Genomic DNA, 12,624 nt, shown 5'->3' on the forward strand with positions numbered 1-12,624 from the left:
CGGCTCCACACGTGCACGCCGCTTGGAGCCCTGAGGTTGAACTTGGAAAAGGGCTCACGAGGCTCCTGTCCCGCGGCTGCCCTTCTGGACTCTGGGGAGATGCCTTCGGGAACGCGACCCTTTCCATTTTTTTCCAATGTAAGACATACCCCGAAAGTAAGACGTAGTGGGGCTTTTGGGGGTAAAAAGAAAGTAAGACACTGTCTTACTTTCGGAGAAACACGGTATCCAATACTTAATACTATGCTGACTTATTGTGCTAGTGTATCATTGACAGTAATTGGGAACAGCACTCTTGAATTTCAGGTATAAAACGGCTTAGAGATGCCACTAATGAACATGGGAACTTCTACTTTATTATACAGCTAACTAGTTTTCATAGTAAAAAAAATCTAGGAAGTTAAATTTAGGAAGTTATTAATTAGGATAATGTAATGGTTACCCTCAGAGACAGATTCTGAGAAGCAGAACAAGAGAGAGGTTTGTCTTTAAGGACATGATCCAGTGGTGGGTTGCAACCAGTTTGTACTCATTTGTGCGAGCCAGTCAGACCCTGGGGTGCCGGTTAATGGCAGTTGCCAACACTGAGAAGTCCACTCTTTTATTGCACTTTAAGATTAAGACATTGGCTTTAAGACACTTTAAGACACTTTGAGACCAAGACATCAGTTAGCCTGGAGTTTGGTTCCCTCTTGCTGCTGTTCTTTGCCTTCATTTCTATTTAATAATTAATTTATAGTTCCTAATTGAGGTTTATATTAATGTTTTTATACTTACTGTTTTTAATCAATTGATTTTAAGGGTAGTGTTTTTTTAATAATTTATTTTTTAAATTAAATTAATTATTAGGGTTTTAGAAATGGATTTTTATGGGAATGAATTTAATGGGGGTGGGTGGGAGGGGGATAGTAAATGGAATGGGTTTGGGGGGTGGGATTATAGTATGTATGAATTGAATGGTTATGTTTTAAATAATACCCTTGGCACACCTGACGCTGGAGAGGCAGGAGGGGAGGGGGCACCTATCTCTGGGGTGGCGGAGGGTCAAAATATCCCGGTCTTGCTGGGGAGAGGCAGATATGGTGGGAGCCTTGGAGCTAGCCGTTCCAGGGGAAGGAGAGATCGCTGCTTAGTAGCGATCCCTCCTTCCGGCTCCTTGAGCTCAACCCAAGATACTGGTGACGAGTGTAATCCTGGCCCTGGGCTCAAGCTGCTGCTGCTCAATGCCAGGTCGGTGGTAAATAAAGCTCTCCTCATCCGGGATTTGATCCTGGATGAGGAGGCCGACCTGGCTTGTGTGACCGAAACCTGGCTGGGCCCAGAGGGAGGAGTTCCTCTCTCGGAAATCTGTCCAGCTGGGTTTCGGGTGTGGCATCAACCTCGACCCCAGGGAAGGGGGGGAGGAGTGGCTATTATAGCCAGGGAGAGTCTTTGCCTGCGTAGGCTCATTGCTCCAGAGGTTGCGGGTTGCGAGTCCCTTCTGGTGAAGTTGGACTTAGGGGTTCAGGTGGGCTTGTTACTCACGTACCTGCCTCCCAGCTGCGTGTCAACAGCCCTGCCTGTGCTGCTCGAGGAGGTGGCCGGGTTGGCGGTGGAGTTCCCCGGACTTATTGTCCTGGGGGACTTCAATCTGCCGTCACTCGGCGGTTCCTCTGGACTGGCACAGGAGTTCATGGCCACCATGACAGCCATGGACCTGACTCAAGTAGTTCAGGGTCCAACCCACGAGGGTGGGCACGCACCCGATATGATATTCCTCTCTGAGCAATTGAGTAATGGTCTGAGACTAAGGGGCTTAGAAGTGTTGCCTTTGTCATGGTCAGACCATTTCCTACTGCGGCTTAACTTCCTGGCTCCAATCCTTCCCCGCAGGGAGGCGGAACCAATTAAGTTGTTCCGCCCCAGACGCCTGATGGATCCAGAAGGTTTCCAGAGGGCGCTTGGGGTCATTCCAGATACACTCGTTCACAGTTCGGCAGAGACCCTTGCTGAGGCCTGGAACAAGGCTGCAGTAGGGGCTCTTGACCGGATTGCGCCGTTGCGACCTCTCCGCGGCACTAGACCCCGTAGAGCCCCATGGTACAACGAGGAGCTCCGGGAGTTGAAGCGCCAGAAGAGACGTCTGGAGAAGCGATGGAGGAAGAGTAAGTCTGAATCCGATCGAACACTTGTAAGAGCTCATATTAAGACTTACAAAGTGGCGCTCAAGGCGGCAAGATGCGCGTACCATGCCGCCTTGATTGCATCAGCGGAATCCCGCCCAGCCGCTCTGTTCAGGGTGACCCGCTCCCTTCTTAATCAGGGGGGAGTTGGGGAGCCCTTGCAGAGCAGTGCTGAGGACTTTAACACGTTTTTCGCTGATAAAATCGCTCGGATCCGGGCGGACCTCGACTCCAATTGTAAAACAGAGTCGACTGACAACGAGTCAGTTGAGGCGACTGGGGCTAAACGTCTTTGTCCACCTGTCTGGGCGGAGTTTGACTTGGTGTCACCTGATGAAGTGGACAAGGCCATTGGAGCTGTGAGTTCCGCCACCTGTTTACTGGATCCGTGTCCCTCTTGGCTGGTTTCGGCCAGTCGGGAGGTGACACGGAGCTGGGTCCAGGAGATTGTCAACGCCTCCTTGGGGAGGGGGTCCTTCCCGGCCCTTTATAAGGAGGCACTTGTGCGCCCCCTCCTCAAGAAGCCTTCCCTGGACCCAGCCGTGCTTAATAACTACCGTCCAGTCTCCAACCTTCCCTTTATGGGGAAGGTTGTCGAGAAGGTGGTGGCACTTCAACTCCAGCGGTCCTTGGAAGAAGCCGATTATCTAGGTCCTCGGCAGTCTGGATTCAGGCCCGGCTACAGCACGGAAACTGCTTTGGTCGCGTTGATGGATGATCTCTGGCGGGCCCGGGACAGGGGCTTGTCCTCTGTCCTGGTGCTCCTTGACCTCTCAGCGGCTTTCGATACCATCGACCATGGTATCCTTCTGCGCCGGCTGGAGGGGTTGGGAGTGGGAGGCACTGTTCTCCAGTGGTTCTCCTCCTACCTCTCTGGTCGGTCGCAGTCGGTGTTAGTGGGGGGTCAGAGGTCGACCTCGAGGTCTCTCCCTTGTGGGGTGCCTCAGGGGTCGGTCCTCTCCCCCCTGCTATTTAATATCTACATGAAACCGCTGGGCGAGATCATCCAAGGACATGGGGTGAGGTATCATCAATATGCCGATGATACCCAGCTGTACATCTCCACCCCATGCCCAGTCAACGAAGCAGTGGAAGTGATGTGCCGGTGCCTGGAGGCTGTTGGGGCCTGGATGGGTGTCAACAAACTCAAACTCAATCCAGACAAGACGGAGTGGCTGTGGGTCTTGCCTCCCAAGGACAACTCGATCTGTCCATCCATTACCCTGGGGGGGGAATTATTGACCCCTTCAGAGAGGGTCCGCAACTTGGGCGTCCTCCTCGATCCACAGCTCACACTAGAGAAACATCTTTCAGCTGTGGCGAGGGGGGCGTTTGCCCAGGTTCGCCTGGTGCGCCAGTTGCGGCCCTACTTGGACCGGGAGTCATTGCTCACAGTCACTCATGCCCTAATCACCTCGAGGTTCGACTACTGTAACGCTCTCTACATGGGGCTACCTTTGAAAAGTGTTCGGAAACTTCAGATCGTGCAGAATGCAGCTGCGAGAGCAATTATGGGCTTCTCTAAGTATGCCCATATCACTCCAACACTCCGCAGCCTGCATTGGTTGCCGATCAGTTTCCGGTCACAATTCAAAGTGTTGGTTATGACCTATAAAGCCCTCCATGGCACTGGACCAGAATACCTTCGGGACCGCCTTCTGCCGCACGAATCCCAGCGACCGGTTCGGTCCCACAGAGTTGGCCTTCTCCGGGTCCCGTCGACTAAACAATGTCGTCTGGCGGGACCCAGGGGAAGAGCCTTCTCTGTGGCGGCTCCAACCCTCTGGAACCAACTCCCCCCTGAGATTAGGATTGCCCCCACCCTCCTTGCCTTTCGCAAACTTCTTAAAACCCACCTCTGCCGTCAGGCATGGGGGAACTGAAACATCTCCCCCTTGCCCATGTTGTTTTGGTATTAGATTGATTGTATGTGTGTTTTGTTTATTTGTTTTAATACTTGGGGTTGTTTTTGTGAATTTTTAGCTTAAAACTGAAATTGGATTGGTGGGTATTGGATTGTCATTATATATTGTTTTTTTGTCTTGCTGTGAGCCGCCCCGAGTTTTCGGAGAGGGGCGGCATATAAATCCAATAAATCTAATCTAATCTAATCTAATCAGTGGCAGAAATTTGGCCTGGTTCACCAAACTGGTAATGATGACCAGCTTGCCACACCCCCAAACCAGTTCCCCAGTCGCTGCTGCTTAAAAGTGGCTGGCAATGAACCTTCTGCGCCTGCGCAAAGGCTTTTGCCCATGCGCAGAGGGTCAGAACCAGGATGTAACATGCGTGTGTGTGCATGCTCACTACGCTTGCTCACGTGTACAAAGCACACACTTCCAACACAACACTTCTGAACTGGTAGGAAAAGTAAGAGAAACCTAGACATGATCTACTAGTTTTAGCTTTCTAAGCATGGTATTTTTCAGATATGATGGATTATAATTCACCTAATCTTAACTGGTATTGACTGGAAATGATGGGGTCAAAGTCTAACGCATATTGAAAAAGCTAGCTAGCCATTCAACTGCTGAAAACTCAATGAAAATTAGAAGCTACATAAGAATACAGGAGTGAGTGCTTACATCTATCTATCTATCTATCTATCTATCTATCTATCTATCTATCTATCTTATCTATCTTATCTATCTTATCTATCCATCCATCCATCCATCCATCTATCTATCTATCTATCTATCTATCTCCATCTATCCATCTTTCTTTCTTTCTTTCTTTCTTTCTTTCTTTCTGTCTGTCTGTCTGTCTGTCTGTCTGTCTGTCTGTCTTTCTTCTGTTTGTTTCATGGTAGAAGTCCCCACGGATAGGGCCTAATCAGAAGGCTGGAGGGGGAAGGGAAGGTGCCATGTGGATTTCCTCTCTCAGAAATCAAACTGTCTGGAAGAAGCCCTAATAGGAATATACACCAGTGAAGCTTTTGGCCAGGCCTATAAAGACAGTAATTTAATATGATGATATGGAGGCTTTTCTTTTAAGCCCTGTAATAAGAGAGGCAACCTACTCAGAATCAGCACTATCTGTTAATAAGTTCCTTCGGTTCTGTCATCCTGGCTTGGAAAATTAATCCGCAGTTGAGGCTCCAGTTATGCCCTGGAGGCTATGTCTTACCTCCCTCCCTCCTTACCTTCCTCCCTCCCTCTTTCAGGATGTCTGGAAAACAAGTTTAAAAAAATCTATAAAGGCAAATTTGCTTGGAGAATCAGATTAATATGTAAACATTAATATTAATAATGAAAGAAATAATGGCAAATGAAAAAAAATCAAGGTAAAATCTGAAACATTACTTTGGAGGACATCAACAATACTGTATTTGATCATGATGAGTAATAAAGGGCAGAATATTTCATTTAAAAGAAGATGTTTGGGCTATTCAGCATTTATATCTGGAAGTAATACTTGATTTTCATATATTGACTGCATCTTCCCCAACTTGGGGTATCCTTCTGCGCCAGCTGGAGGGGCTGGGAGTTCACTGGGAGGCACTTCCTACCTCTCCGGTCGGTCGCAGTCATGTTAGCAAGAGGTCAGAGTTCAACTCCTAGGTTTCTCCCTTGTGGGGTTCCTCAGGGGTCGGTCCTCTCCACCCTGCTGTTTAATATCTACATGAGATGAGAGTGGGTAAGATCATCCGAGGGCATGGAATGAGTTATCATCAGTATGCTGATGATACTCAACTATACATCTCTACCCCGTGTCCACTCAGTGAAGCAGTGGAAGTAATGTGCCGGTGTCTGGAGGCTGTAGGATCTGGATGGGTGTTAACAGGCTCAGACTCAATCCCGACAAGACGGAGTGGCTATGGGTTCTGCCTCCCAAGGACACTTCCATCTGCCTGTCCATTACTCGGGGGGGGGGGGACTTTTGATCCCCTCAGAGAGGATCTGCAACTTGGACGTCCTTCTCAATCCACAGCTCACACTGGACCATCATCTTTCGACTGTGGCTTGGGGGGCGTTGGCCAGGTTCACCTGGTGCACAAATATGCCCTAATCAAACTATACCTTTAAAGATTAATAGCAAATCTAATACACTGGTACCATACTAAGCCATGTTAGATGATAATATACTGCTCAAAAAAAAATAAAGGGGGCACTCAAATAACACATCCTAGATCTGAATGAATGAATGAAATATTCTCATTGAATACTTTGTTCTGTACAAATTTTAATGTGCATGACAGCATGTGAAATTGATTGTCAATCAGTGTTGTTTCCTAAGTGGACAGTTTGATTTTGCAGAAGTTTGATTTACTTGGAGTTATATTGTGTTGTTTAAGTGTTCCCTTTATTTTTTTGAGCAGCGTATATTAGAGAAAGGGAGGTTGGGCTTTCTTTGTTTTCCTCTGCCTTTTTAGTAGTGTTTTAGTCTATTTTTTAAAAAGAAACTTTGAAATCTTGGTTTGATAGGATTCAACTAATGCCCCAGTTGACAGAAATTGCTGCTGCTGAGCAGGATTTAATTTTTTATTAATATGCTATTTTACCTGCTGTTTTAAAATGCTATTCTTAAGTGATTTAGTGATCTAATCCCTACTTTATTCATGAATGTGGCATTCAAGTAAACTAATGTGGCTGCACCGTTAGATTTTATTTTGGCCCCTATTTTCTGAGAAATCTTCAGTTAAGCTATGCCATTGAAAATGTTAAAAATAATAGGCAAAGAAAAAACAACTACGTATATATTTGGCAAAAACAGATTTGGAGTAAGGAACACATTTAAAGCTTTGTAGACCAGATATTACAATTTAATGGCTGGGGAAGCAGATTGATGCTGCAGAAAAAAAATGATTTAATGTTACTCCAAACTGGCTGTTAACCTTGTCCACCCAAGAAATAGTTTTAACATTTAGAAGAACAATAATAGAGGGAAGAGCTACAAATAATTTGCAAAACACACACACACACACACACATACCCCAGCCTTAAGATATATCATTCTGTTTCTGTTTTTAAATTAGGTCATATTATTACCTAGGTTAAGATGACATACTCAATCTAAATAGGTGGGGCTCAATGGAAGAAGCAGACATTAATACTGCAGAACGATAAAATTCCTTCATGTAGATGAAGGTGTTCGGGTTTTTTTAATTTATCTGATACTTCCAGTACTGCAGGTTTTCAAAACCAAAAATGTATCAGCAAAAGGAATGTATAATTGCAATCACTATCAGGAAACCCTTTCTTAAACCACTATTGTCTTACTAAAACCAACTATTTACCTTCAGTAGACAATATTTTTTAGGATTTTATCTCGGTTAAGATGTTCTGATACAGATGTACAAACAGTAGTGGGTTCTAAATCCCATTCCTACTGGTTTGCTCATGCGTGTGTGCTCATGTACACGCAACGCTTTTGCACATGTGAAGAAATGTCCTGGGTGAGCAGAGATTCCTACCACCGCTGTTACCTGTTTGTTGAACCAGGCCGAACTGGGAGCAATCCACCACTGTATACAACCCAAGATCCATTTGCATGTTGGAACTATTGGAAAACAGTTTCCAACAGTTTTAGATTTATCCTATGGCAAAACTTGCCATAGAATTGTTGCTTTTAATGTAGCAGAACAGGAATATGATTCCGTATATGTGCTGTAATCATATCAATTGTATTTCATGTACTTATAAATTTAAACTATTAAATAATGTTTGTTCTCTCTGCACACTTCTTTAACCTGCACTATTTGTTAGCAGTGCAGCCTCTCAAAAACCAAGGAGAGTGTTTGACTTGCATACCTGTTTTAATCATTTTAATGTCTGTATCATATCTACATGCAATGTCTCCTCCTACATATGCAGCCACATTGGTTTCCTTTCTTGAAACTGACTTTTGAACTTTCTGTGATTTAAGTTTCTGATCTTAGAAATTAATAGTTGGGAAAAGATCATAAACCAGGAATAATGCACATGCAAAAATACCTGGGCGATTATTAGCTTCTGTTCAAGCTTGAAAAACTACCTAGATTTTATTTACGATAATAACAAGAAGTAATAACTCACCATTTTATTGAAATGGTACTTGCAATAGCCACAGTATTTCACATTATCAACTTCCAAGACTTCTTCTTCACACAAAAGCCCAGCCATTTGAGCACTGAAATATGAAAATGAACAGATGTAAACTGAGGCCTAGGGCATCCCAAGTCAAACCAGATTTTGATTTCCCTAACTCACTAATTCAACTTTTTTGATCTTTTAAAGAACGTATACAAATAAAATGAAGAATTTACTCCACAAATCTTTTCATCTCTGTTCTAATAACAGAACCATCAGCCCTGACATGGTTATAGGACAAACTACTAAAAAACAATACAGTACAATTTTCTTGCTCCTCTTGGTGGCTGCCAACTTACATTTTGATTTGTAAATGAAGATCTGAGACTCACAGTTCTGCCTTAGTTTCTTTTTTACATACATACATTCAAAATTTTATGCACCGCCTGATAACATCAGAGGGGAGATACAATCTACTCATACTGCCATCATATAGTACATGTTGCTGAAATATATCCTAATGTTTTAACAGAAATAAATTAATTAGCAATAAGAAAATTTATTTTGCTTGTTAGCAGGTAAACAAAGGATGTTTTTCCTTGTTATTGTTGATGCAAAAAAAGGAAATGGCAAACAAAAGAAGATTTAATTTTTTTAATTGCCCAAAATGACCTCTCTTCTGGGAAGTGGAGCTAATCCACTTTTTAAAAAAAGAGTAAAAAAAATCTAGAAGGGTTATAAATATTTCTGTTGGGCTCTGTCCTTTATCAGAATATTATTAATTTATGTGTTTTCTGGCCTGCAGTCCATTTCTTTGCCGAACAAGAAATCTGTCAATGAACAGGCTAGGAATTTGGGCCTCTCTGAGTCATATAAAAAGGAAGCTGCGAGAGCAATCATGGGCTTCCCAAGGCATGCCCATGTTACACCAACACTCCGCAGTCTGCATTAGTTGCTGATCAATTTCCGGTCACAATTCAAAGTGTTGGTTATGATCTATAAAGCCCTTCATGGCATCGGACCAGAATATCTCCGAGACCGCCTTCTGCCGCATGAATCCCAGCGACCGGTTAGGTCCCACAGAGTTGGCCTTCTCCGGGTCCCGTCGACTAAACAATGTCATTTGGTGGGACCCAGGAGAAGAGCCTTCTCTGTGGTGGCCCCGACCCTCTGGAACCAGGTCCCCCCAGATATCAGAGTTGCCCCCACCCTCCTTGCCTTTCGCAAGCTCCTTAAAACCCACCTGTCGTCAGGCATGGGGGAATTGAAATTTTTTCCCTTCCCCCTAGGCTCATAGAATTTATACATGGTATGCTTGTTTGTATGATTGGTCTTTTAAATTGGGGTTTTTTTAGTTTATTTTTTAATATTAGTTTTGTTACATTGTTTACTTTGTTGTTGTTAGCCGCCCCGAGTCTTCGGAGAGTGGCGGCATACAAATCTAATAAATAAATAAAAAATAAATAAATAAAAGGACTGGATAAGATTTAGAGTAGGGAAATGGAAAGCAAGGGCAGGATGCATATTTCCCCTTTTGTCTTCTACTGGTTTCCCAGAAATCTCCTTCTTGGTCACTTTGCTAACTCATGTTTATGCCAACTAGATGAGAAAAGGGATGCAATAGTGAAATAGTCAAGCAACATTAAATATTCTCCTGCTTTATTCTCTCCCTTTGGAAGGTCTTACCCGCCCCTTTCCCCACTCCTCCCTACATTAGGCAATGTTAAAAAAAACATTACTTATTTTTTAAAAAATATATATTTGGTGCAAAGGCAAAGGACACCTCGTTTAAATTGAAAATATCCAAAATGATGGCCATCCCAATCTCAGATTTGAAAGGAAAGTGGAGACTTGTGATTTTTATTGGGTGAATAACAAGTAGGTTGGTGGAAAATGTACACAACCTTTCCCTCCTTTAGAAGCAGTGTTTTTTAAAATGACTGAAGAGGAAAATATAAGCCAAAATGAAAACATCCATAAAACTTTCAGGTTCCAGGAAGAAGCTACAATCAACCAGAGGAATCCTTCATTCTTACTAGCTAACAGAATTTCATTGATTCATAAAAGTGATAGAAGGGACTGAAAGCTTGGAACAAAAACTGGGGAGGAAGAAATAGATTTTGAAATATAGACTTATGGACTCACCAGGTAACATGGAAGGCTTGCCGACAACCATGGCGATTGCAAGTCATGCAGGCTCCAGAAGCTGCTTTGCTCTCTCTGCCCTGTTCTTCACAGATGTAACAAGTCTGCAACAAAAACAACAGAACTTTATCTGCTTTTCTAATATGACTCTTGGTGGAGATCCCAAAACGCAAATTTAAGAACGACATTGTTTGGCAATATACAGTATTATAACTTGTGACAGCATAGGATAGTCTGGTATCCATCAAATGTAGGGGCTACAGAATTCATTGCCAATCAATATGAACTCTGAAAAGAGTCTGAGAACAAAGCCACATAATATGATCATCAGATAGTAAGACATGTATTATGATAGAACAGTCTACAGAGGCTTGGTTCTGCATCTCTGGAGATTTTTAAGAGGCAGAATAGCCACTTCTCAAGGATGATTTAACTGGATTTCTTCTCTCTCTCTGGAGGATGGGAACCTTGTGGTCTCTTCCAATTCCATAATTCTGTAAGCAAGATCCAGTTTTGTGTGTGCTTGTGTTTGTGCGTGCTTGTGTATGAAAGAGAGAGAAAGAAAGAATAATATTATTCTAAGCACATGGGAATACAATCCTGATTGATATATCCATGTTTGTAAGGGGAAGACTTAAAACTTCCACTCCTACTTTTCAAATTTGTTATTTCTTATATTTTCTTCATGAAATTATAAAAGAGAAAGAAACATTATTTAAAAAAGTTTTTAAAAAGCTTGCAATGAGGTGGGAAGGCATAACATTTTGTTAAGTTACTTGGTCAGTCTTGTTTGGATTTGGAAGCTAAGCAGAAGTGAGCCTATGAAGTCCTAAAATGGTAGACTATTAGAACTACCAGATTTTGGGAAACTGAGAAGTTGGTAAAAACAACCCAGAAGAAAACAGTGAGAAACCAAGTTTCTTCTATGACCCAGAAAATTCATGGACGTTTCCATATGGTCACAATTAGTTGACACCATAAAGGGAAATCTCGATTCATTTTTATTGAAAAAAGATAGGGCACCCACGCTTTTTAAAAAAACCCACAGTAATGCAAACAAAATACAGGGAAACTGCATGCTCTAGTATTTAATTTAATGTGTGATGTAATGTAATATCTGACCTGGCCCCAAGACTTCAAAATAGAAGTGGGTTAGCTAAGTTGTGATAGATCTCTCCTTTACCTTGTTGAAGCGGTCATGGGGCACATACTGGAGGACAATAGGCTCCATAGTGAGAACATTCGCAAACTGCACCTCAGGGATATACAGAGCACAGACAACATGGGCCCAGCCTGGATGCCAGAAGGACAAAAATGATATGGAGAAAATAAGGAACATATCAGAAAAAGGCATAAATCAGACCGTAATTGGTTTCTGTGGGGGATCAAACTTTTATGGTCTGATTTTCGCTGAGGTAATAAAACTACATTTTTCAGACCACAAGTGAGGCCATTAATGAACCATTGTTCCTTCAAACAGAGTCAATTATGTAGAGACAGAGAGAACACAATATTAGGAAAAACACTTCTAGGTGTTCTCTCATATGCTAATTATTGGTGCACAGGGTATTTGCTTTCTAAGAGAAAAAGATATAGCCCAAATCTAGTTCAAATATATAATCCTATCAAGGGACAAGATTGGGGCTTTGAATTTGACCATCACCAGTCGGAACCTGGAGACTCAACAAACATACAGATCCCCTGGTTATAGCATTTTCTTCAACTTTGTGAGAAGTACTATATTTCTATTCAAATATGCATTCACATCTACAGTGGTACCTCGAGATACGAGTTTAATTCGTTCCGGACCTGGGCTCTTAAGTCGAGCAGCTCTTATCTCGAACAACTTTTCCCCATAGGAATTAATGTAAATAATTTTAATTGGTTCCAGCCCTCAAAAAACTCACAAAGTTAGTCTAAATTATGCAGAAAGACATGTTTTTAATGAAGAAATGTACATGTACATATAAATGAATAATGAAGTTTCTTTCACTTAACTTGTAAACTTTCTTAAACTTTTAAATTTACATATGTTCAACTTCTCTGCCACCCAATCCTGTAGGACAGAGGTCCCCAACCCTTTTTGCACCAGGGACCGGCTTTAAGCGATCAAGAGAGGAATGGGTGAATGAATGGACGGAGGGTGGGAAGGAAGGAAGGAAAGAGGGAAGGGACAGGAACAGAGGAAGGAAGCAAGGAAACTTATGAAAGGGGAGAGTAAGAGAGGAATGAGTGAAGGGAGGGAGGGAGGGAAGAAGGTGGGAAGGAGAAAGAAAATAAGAAATAGAGGAAGGGAAGGTAAAAGAGAG

General features: G+C 42.9%; 1 protein-coding gene across 5 annotated transcripts in view; it reads right to left on the reverse strand.

The window, feature by feature from the left end:
- The window catches only part of MLLT6 (MLLT6, PHD finger containing), a 165,489-nt gene that overhangs the window by 106,946 nt on the left and 45,919 nt on the right, over positions 1-12,624 (reverse strand). For all 5 annotated transcript variants that reach the window (XM_070729837.1, XM_070729838.1, XM_070729840.1 and 2 more), the window contains exons 4-6: positions 11,499-11,608; positions 10,316-10,419; positions 8,177-8,270 (exon numbers count right to left, since the gene is read on the reverse strand). In XM_070729837.1, the coding sequence (XP_070585938.1) occupies positions 8,177-8,270; positions 10,316-10,419; positions 11,499-11,608 (308 nt within the window). The remainder of the gene's footprint in view (positions 1-8,176; positions 8,271-10,315; positions 10,420-11,498; positions 11,609-12,624) is intronic.

Source organism: Erythrolamprus reginae, chromosome Z, assembly GCF_031021105.1.
Source record: "Erythrolamprus reginae isolate rEryReg1 chromosome Z, rEryReg1.hap1, whole genome shotgun sequence".
In the NCBI taxonomy this organism is placed as follows: Eukaryota; Metazoa; Chordata; class Lepidosauria; order Squamata; family Dipsadidae; genus Erythrolamprus; species Erythrolamprus reginae.